The sequence below is a fragment of the Malus domestica genome, chromosome 01 (genome assembly GCF_042453785.1).
Source record: "Malus domestica chromosome 01, GDT2T_hap1".
NCBI classification, from domain to species: domain Eukaryota; kingdom Viridiplantae; phylum Streptophyta; class Magnoliopsida; order Rosales; family Rosaceae; genus Malus; species Malus domestica.
Window position 1 is genome coordinate 26,185,911 of NC_091661.1, and position 24,591 is coordinate 26,210,501.

The following is a 24,591-nucleotide window of genomic DNA, read 5'->3' on the forward strand; positions in this document are numbered from 1 at the left end:
GAAACATGTACTCAAGATGCAACATAAGTTCTAAAGCAAAACCTAGCATCAGATAGTCTGCAGAAAATAATACTAATATAGATCAGGAGCATATTTACTTACATTGGGTTTACAACGTAGGGCTCGTTGAAAGTGTTTTAACATGACCGAAAGTGCTTTCGATAAAAATGTTTTTGCAATCAATCCTTAGTGAAGACACAAGTGAATCATAGAAAAGCACTTCAAATGCTTTTAGAACCCAAAACTATTTTCTTTAAGTCATTTTAAAAGTATTTCCAAACGATCCCGTAATCATACATGTTGAGAATTTCAATACATTTGACATCAAATGTGGCTAACTGTAGCCTACAAAATAGGAGACATATAGTAATTCCTTTTTGTGTTTTGGCTAAACGAAAGACAATTCATGTGATCTAAAACGAAATTTCATGAGGAAAATTAATGTTAATATTATTTGCAGGAACATATGGTTTCAGAGATAACATATAAAAGTTAATAAATTTTGGATTTCCAAGAAATATTGTTCTTAATCAAGCACCAAGATTTTGGTTTTTTATTGACCTAAAAACTAATAAAACAAAGAGACCAAGAAATAGGAACCTAAAAACTCTCAAAACAATGTACATATATGACCACCAAACTGTGCATATTTGGTAATGCCAAAAAACACATTCGTCTGTTTATACCTCGTTATTCCCCAGTTTTTGAATCATTTGCTAATAATATTGCTATCTATATATCATGGATCGATACAAGACATTACATATACAACAAAATCAAATGATCGAACAACGAAAGAGTTGACATCATTACCTTTTTTTGTGACGGTAGAATATGACAGTGGTCAAGTTCAAAATTCATTAATTTGTTTGAATTTAATTTTGGAAAGTACCTCAAGATCTCACTTAGAATAATATTGTCTCATTCATAGAGTGAGGTCCAGAGTACTTGCCATGTTCTTCCCGTGCTTGCTGTCACCGTAACCAGTAGTACCTTCTAATTTCTTCACGCCAAGTTTCGAAGATGACGACGAGGACAAAGAGAGAGATAAACTACAACCCATGTGTAGTTTTTGATGATTATCACCACCACACTGTAAACCTTTTCCGAATCCATGACCATGTTTTGGTGGAACTTTTAGTGACAGATTTAAATCCAAGTCACTGTTGTCTGTGTCGAAAGCCATTCTTTTCAGCATGTTTTGCCCTTGATGATCTCGAATCGCTGCACTCCAACTATGATGATCTTGGCATGGCCTGTGGATCACAGTTTGACATGACTCATCCCGAGTAATTTGATGCCTTCTCCAAGTGATTTGTCCAGGGTTGGGAGATGGAAGATTTGTATGTAACTGATTTGCTGAAGTAGTCCTAATATTGTTATTGTTGCTTCCAAGTATTCTTTCAGCAACTGAACCATAAAGTTCAATATTTCTGGTATTATGATCAAGTAGTGCAGTAGTCCTACTTGAACGGTATGGGCCGTATATCTGGTGGTGGTGGTGGCGGCCTTGCCACGAGGAATGATCTGTAGCACCATATCTAATACAAAAATGAAGATTGAAATGGTTACTATCAGGATTCAATGAAAAATGAAAGACTAAAAAACACTTTATTTATAAATTGTTCAAAATTAAACAGTAAAATTAAGAGAACTATTTCATACCTTAATCCGGAAGAAGGCCATTTTTTTAAGCTTTGTAGCATGGAGAGTTGAGTAAGGTTGTAAAGTTGGTTATCTCCACCTTCCATAAAAAATCCTGCATGATCTGTCAAAACTGTCACATAATAAGAAAGCAAGATCTCTCAAGAGATTGTAAATATGTAAACCCTAACTTTCGTATTAGTTTTTGGAAGAGTAGGTGAGCCTGTGTGCAATTTGTTAACTTGTTCACCTTGATTGGGGTCTTCCATCTTCTTGCTCCTATGCATCTGATGATTAGAATCAAAACCAGAAAATGTAGAAAAATACTAATCAGATATATATGAACCCTTAATTTATATTTATTCATAGTACTGATTCTTATAGATAGTACACTTAGTAGAGAAAATATACAAAAGATCATGAAATCGATCTGGATCAAATCAATTACTTGAAGATGGCTCTTGACATGAGCTATACTAAGACCCTTAACATTCATCAATTGAAGAACCAACTTAGGAGTTGCTCCTGCACCATTAAAACACAATTATTAATACTTCATTAATTAGGAAACAGGAACTGACGGGGAAGCTAGGCTAATCTCATAAATTAATCACAAAACCTAGCTTTGATCATATGCACTAAACTTACTTTCTTGTCCACCTAATCTTTCAACTGCATGAACAAAGCGAAGATGGAGATCAGGTGTCCATCGAAGCCGCGATGTCTTGGAACGAACATACTGCCTTACAGATCCAGAAGCTCCCTTCTTTTCATGGTTTTCGTCAATGGTGCTATTGCTGGAGCTGACACCGTTATTGCTCAGCTGAAGGCCATCTTCATCCACCTCATCCTCTTCACCCTCATCGTCTTCATGATCGTATTCCTTCTTGCTGGTAGAAGGGCTTGATTTAGAAACTTCTTCCATACTGGTGCTTTCACTCTTCATCCCTAATCTCTTTATGTTTTGCTTCCCAATAATATGGTATTGATGGGCAAGTGATGGCCAGATCTTGAATTCATCATATTTCTCTTTAACCATGAAGTGATCTTTGATGTTTGGGGAGATCCATTCTTTGCATACAAGCTAGCTATAGGCAGTTGAGCTAGCACTTACAAGAATGGAGAAATTGGAGATGGAAATTTTATATGTCCTGGCTAGCTATAGCTAGCTATGACAAATACATGATATTATTAATAAAGTATTTAAACGTCTCACTCTCTCTCTCTCTCTCTCTCTCTCTCTATCTCTCTCTTCTTCTCTCTATATACATTATACAATATTATATGAGCCTTGCATATATGATGCAAATTTTGTCCAAGCTTTCATGTACGTATATATATAGATACATGAGAGCTTTATCAATACTTTAAAACACTCATACTGCACTTTGAATATGTAAAAATACAAGGAAGAAAATATACATAAAATGGGATGATAATGACTTTTTTAAGAGTGCTAATAACATGTTTCTACACACACATATAGGGTTAGGATTTAGAGACACACGCTTTTGACACATGTTTTTGTGGAGTCTACTCCGTAATATATATCAACAATCCAACCGTCTATCTTAACGATTTTGGATTTCTCTAATTTTTTGCAAGGAAAATCTATGAATGATGCACTAAAACATAGATAGTTTGAATCGTTGAAATACATTATGAAGTTGGCCCTACAAAATGAATTTCAAAATATATATTAAAAGCGTGTATTTTGGAATCATATATTACTTTCTGAATCATATATAACTCATATATACATACATACACACACACACACACACACAATATATAGTACATGGATACTTCAAATTATTTACCCAAATGGTTACATGCTTATTGGTATAGTAGAACTCATTACCTACCAAACTCCATGGGAGTTTGTTAATAATCGAAATGAGAATAATAATTTATTTAATATATGTGCAAACTGACACACCCCGACCCAGAAATCAGGGCGTGCTGGCCGTCACGTGAGCGTGACGTAACCATAAGTGCAAGCAGAAACGATAAGGTAAGAAATACGAACAAATAAAAGCCAACTAAAAGCAATAACTTCCAACGATAATGCAAGAGTGTTAAACACACATAAATAGAGCATAGAAGCCTAGGTGTAGTCAAGTAGGACTATAATTAAGTTACAACACCCGCAGGTGAGTCCTACATTTAGGTAGTCTGTCAGAACGCCGTGAAATTCCTCGTGAGCCACCAACGCTGCTATCTACAACCTAGACGGGCACAAAACTGAAAACGTGAGTGGGCGAAAATAAAGCTTTTCAAAACAACTCATTTATCAACAATTATATCCCCTCGCTGTAAAACCTGTATACTTCCCCGGAAAATAGTATATAAACATATATATATCATCAAAAGCTCAAATCACAATCCTTCAACGTTTTTCAGAAAGAATATGCCATACCATGCCATATGCCAAAATATAATATGAATGCATCAATATAATTAAGGTGAAATAATAAATCAACCGGAGACCTTACAGTGGTCCTGTACGGCTGATTCTATAGCTCAATATCTCATCCAGCCGGAGTCACCAACTGTGACCTATACGGCACTACACTGCACATAAGTCGGAACTACTTATAGTAGTCTGTACGACTAAGATGGTGAAATAATACGCTCTAGTGCTTCTCTCATCAATCATCTGTGCACATAATCTAAAGTCACCTACCAGTCGGAACCCCTCTAATGGTCTGTACGACTGGCATGTCGGAACCACTTCTAGTGGTCTGTACGACTAGCATCTACTTGGATCCAAGGTGAGCGTGTGATGCAGGGTGAATAACATAAGCACTAACACCAGGGGTGCAGGTTATGAGCTCTCAACACAATTCACATCATTAATAAATCACATGAACAACATAAAACTCACCTGATACTCACCTGTGCGTCCATAGCACCATGTCACATATATGCATCATATACCAATCATATAATTCATATAATTTCTATGCATGGCATTCCAAAACTCATTTCATAACGCATTTCATTTAAATTCGATTTCTGGGCAAAATCAATAGTATATAGGTATATATAGAAAACAATGCCCACTCATTGGTAAGTCGATGGGTCGTAACCCCCGTGACGTCCCTGGATGCGCTCGTCCTCGAGATAGGTGTCACCTATATGCGAAACAACTATAAAAACGTTAATTTCATACACATAACCAACAATTCGAAATAACTTCTCATACGGTGCTCAATTTAGGTATATGAATATACCACATCGACCTATTCGACGTCATGGACGTTGAGAAATTTTTAGAAAAATTTTTGGGCTTGCCACGCACCCCCACGCGCCAGGAAGGGCACGGGTTCACGCTCCCCCCACGCGCGTCTCCTACCTTGGGCTCGCCGGACTGGTTTTTTCAGTGGCCGGAATCTGGGAAATTTTCAAACACCTTGTTCTCATTCGTTTCTCAACCATTTTTCACGCATTTTATATCAAAATGAAGCCCTAAACATGTATAATCACGCTACACTACTTTAAGGCTCTAAAAATCATGAAATCTCACCAGAGAATTTCCAAGAAAACCGGCCAACTTCGAACTCGACGATGCCGACGTCCAAAACCTTCCAACTAGGTACTCCGAGCTTGCTTAGGACCTCACTAAGTTCACTATAAGCTTGGATTGTCCTAAAAATCAACCAACACAAAGTTCATGAATAGTGCCAAACTCGGACCTCGATTTTTCAGCGTGAAAACGAAGGATTTCTTACCTGAAAATGGTATCTTTGAGTTCGTAGAGTCCTCACGAGCACGATGGTGCCTTCAAAATCCTCGATCCACGAAGTTTCAGGGTTTTATGATGTTGGTCCGTACGTTCGAGAGGGAGAGAGAGAGAGAGACTGAACGGAGAGGAGAGAGAAAAGGCACGGGGAGGAAATTGGAGTGTCCCGTGGATGTGTGTGGTCCATCCAAACAAAACCAACTTCAATCCCTAACCACACAAATTTACAAACCAATTTTTATCAAACCTTAAATATATTTCCAAGATTTTAGGAGAGTATATGTTTAAACCAGTTTATATGTCCCATACACATACCTTAGTACCCGCTAAGGGTAATCCTGTCATTTCACGTCCTCGATAAATAAAATCCCGGGACGGGTTGTGACACAAACTATACCCAAAAAGAAGGAAAAAAAGACGGGGATTTCCTTTATATACAGCCATACAGGTTACATAAAGTTGTCATTTCCAAATCTAGTTCCTATGTGCTTAGTACTTTATACTAATCATAAGATATACTCTTTTTTTTTTGTTAATAAATAATAACATTTGTAGATTTTTGCTATAAGTTATAGTTCATCTTCGTCTTAGTGTAATTTGTGTTACGAATTATATGATTAGCATCTCTTTTTTTATTTGGCCAAAGGATCAACTGTAACATTTTGGATTCAGATTAATATATTGATGTCTCCTGTTAACGTTGTCATGTCGATTAAGAGCTAAAGACCACATGGAAACTGGTAGTCAACTTTGAGTTAAGAAAGAAACAGTGGTTTGCACGCGACCTGTGAAGCTATAAGAATCCTGTGCTTGTACCTGGCTTTATCAAAATAAAAAAGAAGTTTAGGTCGTCTGCTCATGACATGTGTTTAGAAGAAAGGAATTAAGATTCTTTCCCCATTTCTGTGTTTGGGGCTGATGGACAGAAAATCCGGATCACTCATTTTAAATCATGTGGTCTTTAATTAGCCTATTTTATTGGCTCACCTCATACAAACTAAGGATCCAAATCCTCTTTCTCTCTCTTCAACAATCCGGATCTATATCATTGAGCTCCGAGCACAGAGATTCATGAGAGGATTTCGACTTTGAAGAAAGAATATCCTATCTTTCATTTACATGCATTAACCGATTAACACATATTATTATTATGAGTATATTTTGCACTCTTAAATTTGGATGTAGTTACAACTTCATACATCGTCTTTAAACCTTTGCAATATCATACCCATAAGTTCCTTATAAATAAGGCCGGGCATGCATGACAAATATTGACCTCAAAATATTTGAACTGAAACTGTTAATGCACAAAACCGGAGGTCTTGGAACAACGTAAATTCGACTGTGAATCTACAAGTAATGTAAATGACACAAGATGTATCGTGGTTCACCCCAAGGTTTGGGCTACGTCCACACTGATTATGTATTTATTTGAGGGAGAGAGAGCTCTGAGAGTGAGAGCTTTGAGATGGGAGAGGAGCCTTAGGAATTGGCCTCCCTTAATTGTGAGGGTGAGGGGTACTTTTATAGAATAAGGACTCCTCACTTATTACATATTTGCCCCTTCTTTTTTTACATAATTACATTTAAGTCCCTCGAGTATTTATATGAGGTCTAAATACAAAGCCCTAAATATGGTATAAACAGTAGTCCCCCAAGTCTTCAATCAAGAGAGTCTTTTGGCTGAAGACTTGAAATTCAGTCCATGTGTGAGCCGAAGTAACTAGATGTTGTCTTGATCTGATGCTCGATATGAGGCGGTGCTCAACCTGAAATGATGCTCAACTAGAAGTAGCACACGCTGCGAGGCTGCTATGCTCGTGGCTTATGTTGCCTTGGTTGGTTCGACTTGTGGCGTTGAAGGTGAGAGAGTCCATTTTATAGAATAAGGGCTCGCTCCTCAATACATAAATGGTGGGCTAGGGGATGCTCGCGGCGAGGCGGTTGCTCAGCAGGCGGCGATGCTCTCTAATGGTGGTGAGGGAGTCCCTTTTATAGAATAAGGGCTCGCTCCTCAATACATAAGTGATGGGTTAGGAGTGATGCTTGTGGCGAGGCTGTTGATCAGCTGGCGGCGTTACTCTTTAATGAAGGTGAGGGAGTCATTTTATAAAATAAGGACTCGTTTCTCAGTACATGAATAATGGGTGATCTCTAATGAAAGTGAGGGAGTCCCTTTTATAGAATAAGGGTTGCTCCTCAATACATAAATAATGGGCTAAGTCCCTCAAGTATTTTTCATGAGGCCCAATATATGGTACATAATGTAGTCCCCCAAGTCTTCAGTCAATAGAGTCTATTGGCTGGAGACTTCAAATTGAATCTATGTATTGAAGCTTTGTAGGTGAAGCTTTGCAAGTGAGGCTTTGAAGCTGGAGCTCTGTAAATGAAGCTTTTGAAGCTAGAGCTTTTGTAAATGAAGCTTCAAAAGAGCTCTGTAAATGAAGCTTTTGAAGCTAAAGCTTTTATAAATTGAGCTTTTGAAGCTGATTGACATGAGTGATGCTCATGAATGTTTATGTTGATTGACATGAGTGATGGTCATGGATGTTGACATGTGTGATGCTCATGAATGTTGACATGAGTGATGCTCATGAATGTTTATGTATGATTGACAAGAGTAATACTCATGTATATTTATGTATAATTGACATGAGTAATGCTTATGTATAACTTTAAAGTACTAGGTGTACTTTTGATCACTTGGTTGGTGGTAATAACGGTAAGTTGCCGAATAATTTTGGATTACTGGGTGTACTTTTGATCACCTGGTTGGTGATAATAGTGGCAGGTTGCCGAATAATTTTGGAGTACTGGGCGTACTTTTGATCACCTGGTTGGTGGTAATAGCGGCAGGTTGCCGAATAATTGTGGAGTATTGGGCGTACTTTTGATCACTTGGTTGGTGGTAATAGCGGGAAGTTGCCGAATAATTTTGGAGTACTTGGCGTACTTTTAATCACCTGGTTGAAGCTATTTTGGGCTTATGGGCCTTCGCCCTCTACACAACATTCCAGCCCATTTATTTTGGGCTTTGCCTTTTTTTTATTTTTTTTGGTATTATTACCCTCTGATGGGGTTTATATAGATGTCTCCGAGAGATAAGAAAAATAAATTACATCATACATCTGTCAAAAAGGTAAATCACATCATTCTGGTGGGTGTTTATTCCTCACTTTTGCTTTCTCTTTTCTTTCTGCTTTCTGCTTTGGATATGTCGTTTGATGACATGATTAAGGGCAACAGGGGTAATCGTGACAGAAATAGAAAACATCGTGGTAGGGGCTCTCGTGGCCTGGGTGAAGCACGTGGCTCCTTTAATGCTGAAGATATGGCATGGTTGCTTTGCTTTTGCTTTTGCTCCTGTCTGTGCACAAAAGTTGCAGCTTCATCGTCACCTTCACGTGAAGCCCACCCTGTATCTGTGACTTTGAGAACACTGTGATCAGCATCATATCTCCTGACATTCTTTATCTTTGCTGCTCAAGAAAAGATTCAATATTTGGAAAAGATCCAAGACCAATGACCAGCTTAATTAATCTGCAAAACAAATCCAGGTCCTTTCATGTTCCTCATCTTACCCTTTCTGGTGGGTCGAATAGTGGTTTCAAAATATTCCAAACCGACGAGAAATAACCGTTTTCCATTTGATTTGATTAGCTGAGAAGTCAGCCTGCAATCCAAATGCATGTACTCTACCGACGGAGACACCATTCTCGAAGCACCACTGGGCCCTCCGAAACTTGATAATCTGATCCCCGACCGGGTGCCCAATTGGGCGACCCGTCTGCAAGCCGCAGCAGCAGCCATTCAAATTCGATTTCCGCACCTGATTCCTCAATGCTAATCTCAATCTCAATCCCTCAATCGATTTCGAATCAAAACCTTCAATCGGTTGGTTGTCGTGAATCTATCCGTATCGGAAAGTTACGAGTCGGAGAGCTAGGAGAAATATGTGCTAATTTTCCCATTGAGAGATCCTGGAGGACTGGATGGGAATTAAAAGACGCTACGTGGCTTCCGTTTGCCGCGGAGTCGAAAGAACTTGAACCTAAATCTTCCCAGAACCTGAATCTTCTGTTTGCTATAGATTCCGCTTGCGATGGGTGGTGAGGAGAGGTTCGCCGGAGGCGTCCATGAGGACGATCTCGCACTTGTTCTATATGAGGACGAGCTCAACAGCAAGAACTTCTTCCACACCATCAGGACCGTTACGTTTTCGTCGTCGGAGTCAGAGCTCTTGAGCCTCCGAGGCTCGCAGGTGGGGACAATGTTGACATTTGCAGTGTTTAGGTATACCTTTGTCATTCTTGATCACCTTCCAAACTGACCTTCCAAATTCATGGATTCTGCTCTGGGAATGGAGGTTTGAAATTCAGAGAGTGAAATGGGAATGGGGTGAAGGAGGGCCGACTATGCCTTCGATTTTCTTGCTCGGTTCTTTACGGGACAGGAGGGCCAAGCTGGCGTGCTTGAACGTGACGAAGCCATAGCCCTTTTGATTTTTCAGTGGCCTTGTCGTGGATGACGACGGCCTCGTCGAGCTCATCGAAGGCGGAGAAAAGGGAGTTGAAGGTGGTGTTGGTGTAAAAGGTCAGTCGTGTTTGCTTCACCGACGTCATGGTGCTCTGATCGTCCAAGATGTCGCCGATCTCGACTTTCCCTTTCTTGTACTCTTTCTGCACTTGCGACTCCAGCTTGTCCACCTTGCTTTTCAGCTCATTGATGTACGAAACGGCATCGGACAACAGCGATGCCCTGTCCATTCTCGACGCTGCGAATCAACTGAGATTTTACACGTGTCGACGTTTTAGGATAGGATGTGGCGGAGAGAATTGGAGCGGTGAGGAATGTGGTGGAGGATGAAGCAGAAAGTATGATACCGGGCATTTTGGTACGTGGTTGTGGAATTCGCCGTCTGCTGTTACTATTGCAGCATCAACCGCCATCTTCAATCTGTTTGAGAGTCTGAAGAAGAAGAAGTCTGAGTTTTGGAAATGGAGGTGTTCGCGCACCGCGGTGAATCTTTGAGGTTATAGTCCTCCGTGGCATGTGGAAATTTCTTTGGTGCTTCAGGCATGGCGTTTGTGTGTAGTTTGGAGAGAGAAAAAGATGAACTTGGTGTCCCTGTGTGGGTTTTGCAAATCCATGGCGGAGGTGAAAAATTGAGAAAGAACCGACATAGCTTTTCATGTCGATTCCACAGACGGCGCCAAATGTTGATGCACAAAACCGGAGGTTTTGGAACAACGTAAATCCGGCCGTGAATCTGCAAGTAATGTAAATGACACAAGATGTATCGTGGTTCACCCCAAGGTTTGGGCTACGTCCACACTGATTATGTATTTATTTGAGAGAGAGAGAGAGAGCTATGAGAGTGAGAGCTTTGAGAGGGGAGATGAGCCTTAGGAATTGGCCTCCCTTAATTGTGAGGGTGAGGGGTCATTTTATAGAATAAGGACTCCTCACTTATTACATATTTGCCCCTTCCTTTATTACATAATTACATTTAAGTCCCTTGAGTATTTATACGAGGTCTAAATACGAGGCCCTAAATATGGTATAAACAGAAACCAAATATTCTGGCCTCGTGTAACTTGTAACCTTCATTAATGCAAGCTTACAACAAAACATATGTATATATAATGATGAATCACTGCATATGATATACATATACATATGTACATACATACATACATACATATATATATATATATATATATATATATATATATATATATCATCAATTCATCATAATAATATGTAACCACTAAAGACTAAAGTGTTCACTCATCACAAGCATCCTGAGAGAAATCACAGCCGTCAAAGAAATGCTAGGTATGCCTCTTCAAAAAAGTTCATCCACCATCACAATCGTTTACAGTTTACTTTAAATGAAAACGAGGAAAGTGAGAATTAGTAATTACAACCTGGATGATACTTTTCTCATTTCTAGTAAGGAAGAAAGTCCTCGTTATTTCTTTTACTGTGGCATCATTTTGGTATTCAAATGTCTTATTTGAAATCGTTTATTATCTTTCTCAGATTTTAAAGATCATCTTTTTTTTTTTTTAAAGCAGTTCGATTTTGCAACCACTTAGCCTACAGATGTGCATACAAATTGACAATTATTATAACAAATAGCATATTCTCAATAAACACACGTTACAAGGAGATGATGAATTTCCTCCTTACTAATAAAAACGAGGGAAGCATTACCCTTATTAATTACTACAAGGCCAGATATATTATAAATATTCTTTATAATGTTTTCCAAAACAACATTATATATCTATTTTTGTGCACATGACATTTCCATGGACATGAAGGGTTCTGGTTTGGCCTGTGAAAACTATTAAAATAGAGGAGGAAGAGAGGTTTGTCTGAAAGATTCGGCAGCACCCATCACCTACTCCATATGATGAATTATAAGTCAACGCCCAAGAGTACCTCGGTTATATTTTATGTTTTTCTTCTTCTTTTTTCAGTTTTGTTATTGCAATTGTTGATTTATTTTTCTTGCATGAAAACTCGTGATCCTTTTTATGCGGATCGATTTGCTTGAAGATGAGGATGTCTGTCCTTTTCTCATCTACCTAATTTAATAATAAGCAATCATCATCATCATCATGTGTGTGTTGCAGAAAGAAAAATAGGAAGGAAAAAAAAATCAACAAAGACTCGAAAATTATTTTTGTATCGTTTTGACAAATGATAAAATAACCTACATTAACTTACGAATTTTAGTGCAAGTTGGAGCACATTGTTCTAATCAATTCGGCTAACCCAATGTGCTACAATAACTAATGTATACAACTCTCAACTTCTTTCAAGTCTCTCAATTTTGTATTAAAACAATTCTAGTTATTTCTGCCCTCCAATCGACTGATTTTGATTCTCCTTGGCCTCTTCATACGCAATGGTTTATCTGTTTGGACCGCATTCAGAAGATGACTTTCTATGCCTCTCACATATGTCGCGAAGGCAATGTAGTTGCGGACAATTTTGCTAATATGGGCTTGTCTTCTCCAACTTTAGTATGACATATTTCTCCTCCAATGGCGATCCATGCTGCTTTGTTTTCAGACCATGTTGCTTGGCTTCCACTTCTCAAATTAATGTGCATCTCGACATACAGGTTTGACTCACTTCTTGTTTTTTTCTTAACCTTGTGATGTGGCTGTTTTGCAGTTTTAGACCTTTAGGTTCAGCTTTAGAGAGGTTAGGTTTCATGTTCCCCTCTTTTTTTTTTTTTTTTGTATTTTTGCTGTTTTTGTTTCTAGAATGGTAAGGTTTATGTCCCCCCTTCTTTTCATGTATCTTTTGTTTATCATTTTTTTCTTGTATTATGAGGGGTTAGGTTTATGTCTCCTCCTGACTAGGTGTATCCTTTTTTTATATTAATAAAATTCTCTCATACCGTCGAAGTTTTCTAGAAAAAAATTAACATAATTCAATGTAATTGACTATATGTAATGTTATTTAGACAGAAAGTTAACTTAATTGTTGACACTTTCTAATATTGATAAGTCTCACATACCACAATCCATCTAATAAGAGAGCATTTTAGCAGGTAGTTAGTGTGTTTATATATCATTATTATTTTATATAGGTAATAGTTGATTATTAAGAGTTTATCACGAACGTTGTCCATGTTAGGGGCACTAAATTAATTAATCATATTTTAAGCACCTCATTTAGTATTTCTATTGGTCGGAAAACAAATTAATTATTATTACTCTTAATTATATATGCCACAATACCATCCCCAAATATCAAATATTGATATACGTATACGTACATTTACTGAGCTTATATATGTGTGTGTCAATACTCACCAAGGTCAGGAGAAAATTTTCAATGTGTCTGAAGTACAACCCCGGTACACCAAGTGTCAAATATAATTGATTGAAAATTGTTATTTTCAAGTTTTCAACCAATTGTAGAATTACACTTTTGTATACCGGACCGAAACAAACTGAAAAATCTGTCCAAGGTCATATGACTGTATACCACATATTCTTTAATCAATTAACTATGTGCATGTTGAGTATATTATATAACAAAGGGTGTCACACAATACTATAATAACGCATGCATGCATCAAAAGGAATAACTTTGAACCTAATAATATTTTAAGTAATCTCAAAGTATATTTAATCTCCCTTTCATTTCTGCCAATTTGTGAGGCCCGCGAAGGCGATATGTTACCCGTCCTAACGCATTATGTATCGTATGATAGAAATGTGGGGCAACATTCCAATGATTTTATAGCTCAAAGGTTTTTCATTTTTATCGTAAACAATATAATTGTTGGAGTTTTGAGCTCCTTTAAGTCCCACATTGGGGAACTCAAGGGAACTTGAAGTTCTTATATTAATTTAGTCTCCTTTATTAGTGATTAGGTGTTGGACCATTTGGAATGGGGATTGAGGCTTTGACGACTAATTTAGGCTTGATGATTATACCATAATATTAATATTTATTAATCAAGACAAGGGCCATGAGATCATTAATTTTATATTTTAATTAAGTTTTAATTAAAATTAATTAAAAACGTTTTGATTAATAGACACAACTCTTGTGTAGCTTCAGATACACCCACAAAGTATTTGAAGAGGTATGAAAGAGCCTATATAACTGGAGTCTCATTTCCATCATAGATCATTTTTTTTCTTCCTCCTTTTCTTCTATACAAACTTTCTAGAAAGTAAACGAACAAAACAATTCGCTAGAATTCTATAATCCAATGCGGGTTGTAGAATTAGGTAATTGTATCCTGGTCTAACAGACGTTGTAGAACCACAAGCACAAGAGTGGAATGAAAATAATGTTCGAAAGACATAACTTTTGCGCTAGCCTCTACCTTTGATTCATTCAAGTTAGTATCATTTTATTTATGTATTTATTATGTAATTTCATTCTGTATTGCAATTATTTTTTAGTAATAAAGTATAAGTATTTCAAGTTCTGTATTTCAGTTATTTTTGTTTCTAAATTGTTCTCCAACAATAATATTCCTAGTTACATCAAGAGAAAGGAAAAAGTTTAAATGCGGAACACTGTAAGTTGAAGAAGAAGTTCAGATTCACTGGGACAATCCACCATATTCTTAGTTACATGAAGAGAAATGAAAAGGTTTGAATGCAAAACGCTGTAATAAGTTGAAGAAGAAGTTCATATCCACAAGGACAATTCACCACTTGCATAACTCGAATTTTCAAGAGTGTCTATCTTTTCAACCAGTTACCAAAGTCATGCCTTTCACATTCTTTCGTCAATATTGCTTGTAGGGTTGGTAGTGAAGTTTGAATACAAAAATAGACTGGAAACTCAGGAATTACAAGCATATTAATAATGATTTGGCTCCCTGAATTGCAACATTAAGATTGGACGGAAAATATAGGATAGGAAATAGGAAGAAAAAAGATGTAACGATCGATATATATTCAATATTCAGAGGACTTTGGTAATAAGTCTTCAAATAAAGTAAATTATAAGCATAACAACAAAAATCCAACTAGCTTGTTAAATTCTGAGAACATAATCTAAGAATCTTGCTAATTAACTAACTAGGGCAACCGCATAAAAACCAAGGAACAAACAGCCAAATAAGAAAAAACACACAAAAACATGTAGACTGCAGGCACTCATGCAGTCATGCAGTGTGTATATCTATATGGTATATGGGTGAACTGCCGAATTAGTCTCTGAATTAACACTTAAGTGAAAATTAGGTTCCTAAATTATTTTTTGGGTAAAATAAGTCCTTAAATTCATTAAAAACTGCTAATTTCATCTTTAAATTAATACTCAAAGCTATTTTATCTAATTTTTCGTCAACTTAAGTCACATAACACATTTTAAAGGATATAGCCAACATTTTCTTGCCTATAAGCCCATGATGTTGCATATAGGTTGCGAATCTAACGACTAATCTACCCTTCAAAGTTAACTTCATACACCATTTATTTGAAGAAAATAAGTCCTTAAACAATGAAAAACTACTTATCTACTCTCTAAAATGGATCACATGCAAGTCACGTAACTTAAATTGACGAAATATTGGATAGATCATAGCTTCGAACCTAATACTAGAGATGTAATTGACATATTTTATTAGTTTGGAGACTGATTTTTCCAAAACAAAAAAAAAAAAGTTAGAGACCTAATTTTCACTGAGATGATAATTTAGAGACTAAATAGGCAGTTCATCGATAATTTAGAGACTAAATAGGCAGTTCACCATATATATGTCTTACTCTTAATCTTAAGGTGTTCACTTGTGAACTCGCAAGAGCAGACCATTTGCAGTATCCACTTATTCATAAGCACTTCCAAAGAGCATTCCCATTCGAAATTAACAAAACCCATAATATATCGATCGAAAAACTAATGGCACTTGTTCATAAGCACTTCCAAAGAGCCTCAAATTGTTTCACAAAGCCTAAACCCCAAACCAGAACATGCATGTATTGCTTGTCATCTACACAGTCAGATGATATTGCTTATAACCTCTAGGCGGCCGTATTTGTAGGGACAACAACCCCAGCAGCTCCTACGGAGCTTCCGAATGACAGAAGGAACTTCGGTAATGAAAAGTTATAGTACTCGTTCTCCGTCTATTTTGCCATGTTTCCGGCACCTGCATGAATATGCCTATGGACCCCATGTTCTTTTAGCCAGCCAACTGGAATGGAAGATCAAATGAAAGGACGTCTTTATAAGCCGAAACAACAAAATCTCCTCCAATAGAGTCTCTTCCAAAGGAATATGAATAATTCTCTTCATAGGCTCCCGTCTGCATAACGACCGGAAATCGACCGGGCTGTTGGTGTCCACTAGAACACGACGGTCCTCTCGCGCTCTTGGCCGTACCATTTTCTCCAGCTCGGACATTGGGCATACCCTAAACCCTAAACTTTCCTTAAATACTGAGCTTCTGGTTTACAAACACTTATTTCAAATAAAATATTGTACCACTGGTGTGAACCTGCGGGACGCTGGTGACTTCTCGCGTTTGGTGCTGCCTGCGTGAAGTTTTTAAGGCGCAAAAACCACTATCTGGTTGGATTATGAAAGTTCTTTTGCGCGGGATCTCCATTCTCTATTAGCATCCTTTGGTTTGTTTGTTTACGGGTTAAAAGGTTTGTTCGGACTGCTTTTGGAAAGAAAATGTTTTTGACAATAAAAAGCGTTTGTGGCTATGTTTACCAGATTTATTTAAAAGTGAAAATGAGTCGCCGTTTAGTACTACAGCCTAGTAGTATTTCACTTCACTTGTAAGTGAGAGGTCTTATGTTCGATTCTCACTAAGGGCAAATTTGAACCACATTATTACTAATTGACTCTAGTTGTCTGCTGTGGTGGTGCAGACTGCAGATGCGGCGGGCTCCTTTTTCTAATCGACGTAAACAGAGGCATGGTCTTTCTCCCTCCCCTATTTCTGATCCTACCCGATTCTCTTTAAGGTGTCATTTTATTTTTCATCATCTAAATTCTAAAGCCCCATTAAGATAAGAGAATTACAATGGATAAAACATTAGAAAAAGCCCAAACCAAAAAATTTGTCATCTAAATTCTAAATTTCGACTACACCCTTTCAAAAATTCCTCCGTCCAAATGACCCGAAAACCCTAACACGCCACAAGGCAAAAATGTAACTGCAAAATCATCCAGACGCAGGAATTTCCAAAAGGGTGTAGTCAAAATTGCCACATGACATAAAACGACATGAAGTGAAAGAGAAAGTTGCAAAGGGCTCCGAGAACATTTCTGAGTTTGATCCCCTGTAAAAGAGAAAAAAGAAGAGAGTTGCTCAGTCTCCGGGCAAAGGGTTTCGTTGCAATGAAACATAATTCTGTTCCTAAATTGTTTCCGTGACAAGCAGCAGAAGATACGATATACATACAGGCGAGAAATAAATGGTATGAAAATATTCATTGGAATAATATGACAATTCCAGGATTTTCTCAACAGTTTTAATCACCATCACCATGTTTATATGTTCCAGCACCGGAAATCTCATGTTATTTTTCTCCGTATGTGCATCTTCAAGCACCATGCTTCCTCAAATCTTAGTCTAAACTTTAGACTCTAAAGTTGAAAGTACAAAACAAAAAACTTGTATCGATGTCTGAACTAAGATTCTAAGAAAATAAGCAGGGCTGTCAATCCGAAAGGAGGAAAAAAACCTCAGGTACCTCAAACGACGCTCTCTTTATGTCGCCCTCAAGTTTAGCCGAACATCAAATATCACAAGAAAAAAACAAATTCCCAGATTCTATGACGGAGCTGAGATGCTGAAGCGAAAGCCAGTCTTCCCACGGTCATGCTCAAATTGCTTCAGTATATAGTAGTAGTTGCACTGACAACAAAAGAACGAGCTCGTTAAACCCTGAGATCATAGGGATCTTGCTAACCAGGCAACCAAATAGAAAGTATGAACCAAACACATATACGAACTCAGGGAAAAACAACACACATACACAAATGAAAACAGGCATGCATCACATGTATACCCTACAGAGGAGTTTAACTGATGAGACTTGTACAAGAACAGATTATTTACAAAATCCATTTAAACAATTTTCCAAAGATTTCAGAAGCCTTCCTGACTCGAAATTACCGTGTCATAAAATTAGATTGTTTTCCCAGAACAGCAGCAACCCAGTATATAAGCAGATAAGACCATGAAAGAAAACCCTTTTGAAGAAAGAGGATCCTTATGCTCATTACTGCATGCAATCTATCTTCATATAATACATATCACGGATGCAAGAATTATATGTACCATGAATTTCCTTTCTTAAATTTTTACTTCAAAATCAGATTAAATAGCTAACCTCTAGGCGGAAGAATTTGGTAGGGACAACAATCCCTGCTCCCACAGAACTTCGAAATGACTGAAGGAACTTCGGGGCAGAAAAGTTTTGGAACTCATTCTCCGTCAATTTTGCCAGATTCCCCGCACCTGCGAAAATATGACCGTGCACTCCATGTTCTTTTAACCAGCGAAGTGGAAGATCAAATGAAATGTCTGCAAATGCAGAAACAGCAAGATCTCCTCCAATAGAATCTCTTCCAGGGGATTCTGAATTCTCCTGATTAGAATTATCTCCAACATGCCTTCTTGGTTCAGTGGGGCCTAGTCCCCTTGTCTTGAATCCCCACACTGTCGTAGGGCCCCCCACAGAGCAAACTGGAGAGAAATCACCACCCAGGAAGAACCGCTCTGGAAGGGATGAGGGCTTGTTCAAGAATCCACACCCCCATGGAAAAATAACTCCAGCGGAGATCCCAAAATTAAGTGCAGCATGATAAAATCCTAATGGAACTGCATAACGAATATCAAACTCCTGCAGCATACAGTAAGAGAAGAAAGTTAATAAGTTTAATAGCAAATAGGTCTAGAGAATAAGTGGAAAGGGGGTAAAAATCAATCCTTAATTTGGTTCTTAACAAAACCCATATTTAGCCATAAACATAGATCAACTGATTTAAGCAAAAGGCCATATATCCAATAAGAAGTTGCCACTTTTCACTACCTTGAATCAGGCCACAAGATAACAATGCACACAATTTACTACAGGACAAAGAAAGCTTCATAACAGACTTTCAGATTTTGAAAATCACTAATTAGCAAACAATCATATTGGTTTTGTCAATTTCCAAAAACAGGGTAGAGAAAAGAATGGTCTTGTTGTTTTTCTTTCATGTTCCTCTTCTAATTATGCGTAGTTAAGAGTGTCAGTAATATGCAAGAAAATGAACAAGTTGTATCTGAATAATGTATCAAGTCCACAACATGAGCAGTTAAGAGGGTCAGTAATATGCAAGAAAATGAACAGGTTGTATCTAAGATGGCCTACTAGAAAAAAGCAGTCATGGTTGTTATTCAAGAATATGAAATAGAAGAATCGTTCCAGATCAGAAATATTAGAAACATCTCATTATGCAATGACAATCCTAGGAAACGTTCTATCATTAGTAACCTAATTATCTAAACATGAAAGTATGGTTAAAACATTTATAGATCTCTTAAGCAGGTGGGTATACGAATGACAATCAAAAGCATTTAACATGAAAGACATATATACATAAATTTATATTTTTCGCTTTCCCTTCATCAGTTCGGCTTAAAAAGAAACTAAAATAAAAAAGATAACCAAAATAAAGAAGAGAAGGTGTACTAAACCTGACGCAAAAACCTCGTGCTTCGATGATCAGGTGCAATGCCACCAATATGACTTGTAGAAACAAATGAGTAACCTTGAGTTGGCCTCAAAGGTGAATTTCTCCTATCAATCTTAAATGTGTATTTGATTGAAGAAAGTAATCCATGGCCGAGCTGCCTTCTTATTGACCTCGAGGCCAATTGTGATGGGTCTGCTAGCGTTCGCCAACCCAGGTTGTATGCCAAATCATGGTGTTTTGATGAAATCAGTCCAAGAGAGAGCCCCATCATGCGCTCTTTATAAGAAGAGAACTCCATCCAATCTTGGGAAAGCAGGAATGCTCGTGCCATCACTGGAGTTACAAACCCTTTGAACCTGGGCAAAAACAGGCCAGCACTTAACTCCGACGTTTGGTTGGGCCCATACGCCAAAGAACTATCCCATAAATCCCCATATCCGAGCAGATTTTTGAACTTAAGCGTTCCTTCAGCAGTCCATGACCTAGCCTACAAAAACATTACACGTAAGACACGACGGATACCATGCTTATGCATCTGTTCACAATTAAGAAATAAGAGAACACAACATATTAGGCATTTTAGCTCCCACATTTCATTCATCACTTAACCACGCCTCCTAGTTTCATAATATCATGATCCTTCGGAGCGAAAAAAACTGGCAGCAGCAGATATGGATAGGTTTTACTAGTATATTGGTATCGATGTGGGATTTAAAATTTTCAACACATGCCATCTATTTCACGCCCATATGTGCAAGTAATTAATACAATCCAGATTTCCATTTCCTCCAATTTCTCAGCAACCAAACAGTCTGTAGTTATTCTACGTACTAAACCCTAATCTCACCAATTCAGCAAACCAAACCAATATATACAAATACACGAAACTTATAGTAACAGAGAATGTACCGCTGGCTTCGTGTAAGCACCGATTTCGCCAGAAATTGGACTCTTAGTTTCGACGACCTCCACAATAACATTGGTAGTTCCAGGCAGCTCCGGCGGGCCAGAATCGAGCGTGATCCGAACCGCATCGAATATTTCAAGCTTCTGAAGCTTCGCATTTGCAATTGCGGCGGCCTCGAGCAGCTCTTGCATGGTGGCGGCCTTCTTAATCTCCGCCAGCTCGGCCTCGATCAAATGCTCCTTCGTCTTCGTATTTCCCTTGATCAGAACGTCGTGGACCCTCAGATCGACCCGCTCGGTCGACATCCGACGGACCATTTTCTCTAGCTTGGACTTCTCCGCACGCAACTGGGCCTCCTGGGAGAGGGGATTTCGCGGCAGAGGTGGCTCCTCCTCCTCGTCTTCGTCTTCTTCTTCGTCCATTTCGTCATCGATTTCGTCGGGTTCGGGCTCGTCGTCTACGGTGCCGTTGACATTGGAGGGAGTTTGCTCGTCGCGGTCGTCGTTAGCGTTTTGAGTTTCGGCGTCGGATTTTTCCATGGGAGAGAGATTAGGGAAGGTGGAGGGCGGCGGTTTGGGAAAAGGAGTACAACGAGCGGCGGCGGTGATGAATTTTGAAGGCCACTCAGCAGTGACTTGCTGCAGTGGGTGTGATTGTGTGAAGGCCTGCTCTCTTTTTGTTGGGCTTTCGCGGGTCGGAACATTTCTTTTTTTTTTTTTTTTTGTTAAAGTTTTATTTTATTTTTCTAAGGATAAATTTAAAGCGTATATCTCATTTTCCGTCTAAAATAATAAGGTCTAACGATAATCATTTAAACGGACATTAAGTCTAATGATATTTTTCATCATAATCATAAGGAATACTTTTCTACTTATTAATATTATGTCTTATGTCGATGAAATATTAACTTTACCGTCAACTCATATTACAAGACATGAACAGTATCACCGCCAAGCTCTAAAATATCTGTCACAGAATCTATACCAAAAAAAAAAAAAATCCAACTCCATATAAATTGGAGTTGCGCGCAACGGCTCCTCCCTTATTTCGAAAATTCAAATAAAACCTCCCTCCCCCTCCTCCACCTTCACCTCCACCTCCACCACCGTTACCACCATGTCCAACAACGATCTTCTCACCTCCTTAATCTCCGACATCAAAACCTACTCCGGCAAAGACCCTCTTCTTCCATGGCTAAGGTACCCTCTCGCCACCTCCATCTCTTCCTCTCTATCAGTTACCGTTTTATTGTTTAACCCATTTGATTTCACAATGTGGTTGCAGAGGGATTCGAAAAATGAACGACTCACTCCCACCTCGCACTCTGAAGGAGAAGCTCCCTCGCTTCTTGCAGAAATGCGCGCAGACATTCGAGTCTGATCGGCGATACCGAAAAGACTTGCGCTACATTCGAGTTTGGTTGAAGTTGGTAACTTTTCTACCCCTGTCTTTGTGATTGCGACTTCTGGGTATTTTGGATTTTGATTGATTCATAGCTACTGTTTGGTTGCTGAGAAAATTGAGGGAAATATATGAAATGGGTTCGATTCGGTTTTTCCAATTCTTGATCTTTGGTTTGTGGAGTAGATGGATTTTGTCGATGATCCAAGAGCTTTGTTGAGAACAATGGTGGTGAATCAAATCGGGACAAAGCACTCCTTGTTCTACCGGGCATATGCTCTCTACTATGAAAAGAACAAGAAATTTGAGGAGGCTGAGAAGATGTACCACTTGGGAGTGCAAAAGTAAGTTTTCAGCATTTTCCCTTTCTCATTGAATCTATCGTGATGCTCTCAATTTCTGGAGGAAGTAAAATTATACCTGATTCGTTTCTGTTTCGTAGCGTTGGGTATGTTGTTTAGCTAATTTGTAGCTTCGATGCCAATTTGCAATCCAAATTTGTAGTATACGTCGCGAATTTGAGCAATAATGACCGTAATATGAATTGTGGAGCCAAAAATATTCGTTAGGCGACACGTGGATTTTTGAACAAAAGAGGACAAAAATACCCTCGAAGCATACAAGGATTCCTACGCGCGAGCAGTGGGCAATCATCTTTCAATCAAGTCAAAAGTGCCCAAAAAAGGTAACAATTAAAAACTTCTCTCATCAAATCTTTTCTATAAGGTATTTCCCAAAACCTAGTATTTTCTATTTCATTATTTAGCTAATCAATTAGCTAAATAATATAAACCTACCATATCTCCTAAAATCACCCAATTAATAGCCCAAAACCAGCCTCCACTATTCACATCCTCATCTTTCCCATTTTCCTTATTAAAATAATCATTCATTTTTATAACCACCCATTTATTATTTTCATATTTAATTAGCCAATAAATTGGCAAATTAAACATGAAATTAACCCCCACAAAAACCCTATGGCTGGCTACTATTATTCAAAATAGGGCAAACCCTAACTCTATAAATAAACACATATTCTCACCAAAAATTCATTCCAAACCTCTTGCAAAAATTCCAAAACACTCTAAACACTATTTCTCTCTAAATTTCTAACTTTGGCATCGGAGGTTCTTCGGCCAAAGCCCCCCCCATTCATCGTGGGCGCGTGAGGCTTTTGGCCTTAACCTAAGGTGCTAGTTGTTTTGTAGGTGCAAAATCGTCCAAGATCGAAGAGGAGAAAATTTGCATCCACATGAATGTTTCTGTGTATGTACATTTCTGACTTGAACCGCTGCTACATTACATCTTATTAACTGCCAAACAGCCTTGCAGAGCCCATTGGAGCGTTAGAGAAGTCATACGAGCAGTTCCTTCAACGCATGGAGAGACACAGGAGACACAGAAACCAGGTAGTTTATTAATCTTGTTTTTGGTGTATAGGGATTGTAGTTTGTGTTGTCAGCACTCCTTTTAACCGTAGAAAATTGTTGTGCATCGCCAGGAAAAGAGGACGACCACGAAAAGGCCTCTGTTGGATCGGACTATCCCTCCAAATGGAGAAAGAAGCAAAGAAAATGCCTGCAGAATCGGGGCCAGGCCTATAGAATCCCAACATGATCCGTCTAGAAGTAAGCGTCAAGTGACTTCTGGAAGAGGGTCAGAGGAACCGAAGATGTTTGGCGGCGATGATACAGTTGTGGTGAAGTTTGTAGACACTGCCATTGTTGGAAAGTCTGAAGCGGAAGATGCGTGTCATCATGGATTGGTGGATCCTACTATAAACATGAAAGAGGCCATGAGCGCCATCAACGACATGTTTCGAGAGCCTATAGAAACGGCTCCCATTAGTAGAAGACCTCGCCAATCCCAACCAAAGAACAATAATGTGGACAGTGGTGTTAGACGCACAGTTAGAACTTGAAAGTGGGAACCAAGAAGTATGGGCTGTCAGTTTTATATATCAGTTTTCTATCTCCACATGTGGTCTTCGACAAGTCAGGCACGGGCAGCATGGAGATGATCATGGACTTGTTAATTTTATATTTGTCCTCAGCATGTGCAACATGGACTGCTTGTTAGTTTATAGGTCCTCAAACACATGCACCACGTGCAACATATTCCTGATGTATTAAGTACGTAAATATAAATACATGCAGCCTCTCTTTGTAGAGGATGAATCACAGTGAAAACCTTGTGTAGAGTTATATCTTTCCTGTGTGTTTTGTTTTCCCTACAATCTACAATCCTAGATCTTTTATGGTATACAGAGCCTCTTAAGTCCAACGACAAACGATCCATAATTTTTTTTTTCCAGCATGTCTTCCAACAACAACAACACCTTCCCTGATTCCCAGCAAACCCCACCACCTGCAACTGCTCTAATCAACATGTCTTCGTCCATGACTACCATTGTCAACATCAAGCTCGATAGGACTAACTATCCGTTATGGTTAGCCCAGATTCTTCCAATCCTTAAGAGCCGTGATCTTATGGGGTATGTGGATGGTTCCGTTGTCTGTCCATCCAAGTATCTCGCTGGAAGCACCATTGTCAATCCCGCCTACAACACTTGGATGCAGCAAGACCAAATGATCCTGAGTTGGATCAATGGCTCCCTTACAGCCTCTGTCCTTGCTACTGTGGCAAGCAAACGATCAGCTCGTGCAACATGGGAAGCACTGGAGCAAAGGTATGC

The 24,591-nt window shown here is 38.5% G+C and overlaps 2 protein-coding genes across 5 annotated transcripts; both read right to left on the bottom strand.

The window, feature by feature from the left end:
• Positions 1-484: 484 nt before the first annotated feature.
• LOC103426420 (putative Myb family transcription factor At1g14600) lies at positions 485-2,877 on the bottom strand. 3 transcript variants are annotated; one of them, XM_008364509.4, is made up of 5 exons: positions 2,293-2,877; positions 2,093-2,169; positions 1,895-1,931; positions 1,666-1,768; positions 485-1,541 (listed from the first exon to the last, which is right to left on the bottom strand). In XM_008364509.4, exons 1-5 carry the CDS (start codon positions 2,681-2,683, stop codon positions 926-928), a joined length of 1,224 nt encoding a protein of 407 aa, XP_008362731.2. In that variant the 5' UTR covers positions 2,684-2,877; the 3' UTR covers positions 485-925. The 3 variants fall into 3 exon arrangements, with proteins under 3 accessions (XP_008362731.2, XP_008362730.2, XP_008362732.2); XM_008364508.4 differs by having other exon boundaries at positions 1,666-1,777; positions 2,293-2,853; XM_008364510.4 differs by having other exon boundaries at positions 1,666-1,759; positions 2,293-2,852.
• Positions 2,878-16,906: 14,029 nt separating this feature from the next.
• On the bottom strand, positions 16,907-21,236 carry LOC103437548 (uncharacterized). Of its 2 annotated transcripts, XR_529706.4 has the most exons (5): positions 20,495-21,187; positions 19,587-20,072; positions 18,235-18,747; positions 17,593-17,756; positions 16,907-17,178 (listed from the first exon to the last, which is right to left on the bottom strand). XR_529706.4 is itself a non-coding variant. In XM_008376033.4 (4 exons), exons 1-4 carry the CDS (start codon positions 21,029-21,031, stop codon positions 17,673-17,675), a joined length of 1,620 nt encoding a protein of 539 aa, XP_008374255.2. In that variant the 5' UTR covers positions 21,032-21,236; the 3' UTR covers positions 17,311-17,672. The 2 variants fall into 2 exon arrangements, 1 of the variants encoding a protein (XP_008374255.2); XM_008376033.4 differs by lacking the exon at positions 16,907-17,178 and having other exon boundaries at positions 17,311-17,756; positions 20,495-21,236.
• Between the last annotated feature and the right edge of the window lie 3,355 nt (positions 21,237-24,591).

Bases quoted from the DNA above. Each gene is read 5' to 3' on its own strand.
- LOC103437548 (XM_008376033.4), bottom strand. From the start codon at position 21,031: ATGGAAAAATCCGACGCCGAAACTCAAAACGCTAACGACGACCGCGAC. The intron at 20,073-20,494 runs GTACATTCTCTG...ATGTTTTTGTAG, and splicing joins GTGCTTACACGAAGCCAGCG to GCTAGGTCATGGACTGCTGA. The intron at 17,757-18,234 runs GTTAGCTATTTA...TTTTGTTGTCAG, and splicing joins CCAAATTCTTCCGCCTAGAG to TGCAACTACTACTATATACT.
- LOC103426420 (XM_008364508.4), bottom strand. From the start codon at position 2,683: ATGGTTAAAGAGAAATATGATGAATTCAAGATCTGGCCATCACTTGCC. The intron at 1,932-2,092 runs GTAATTGATTTG...TCTAATCATCAG, and splicing joins ATGTCAAGAGCCATCTTCAA to ATGCATAGGAGCAAGAAGAT. The intron at 1,542-1,665 runs GTATGAAATAGT...TTTTTGTATTAG, and splicing joins TGGCCTTCTTCCGGATTAAG to ATATGGTGCTACAGATCATT.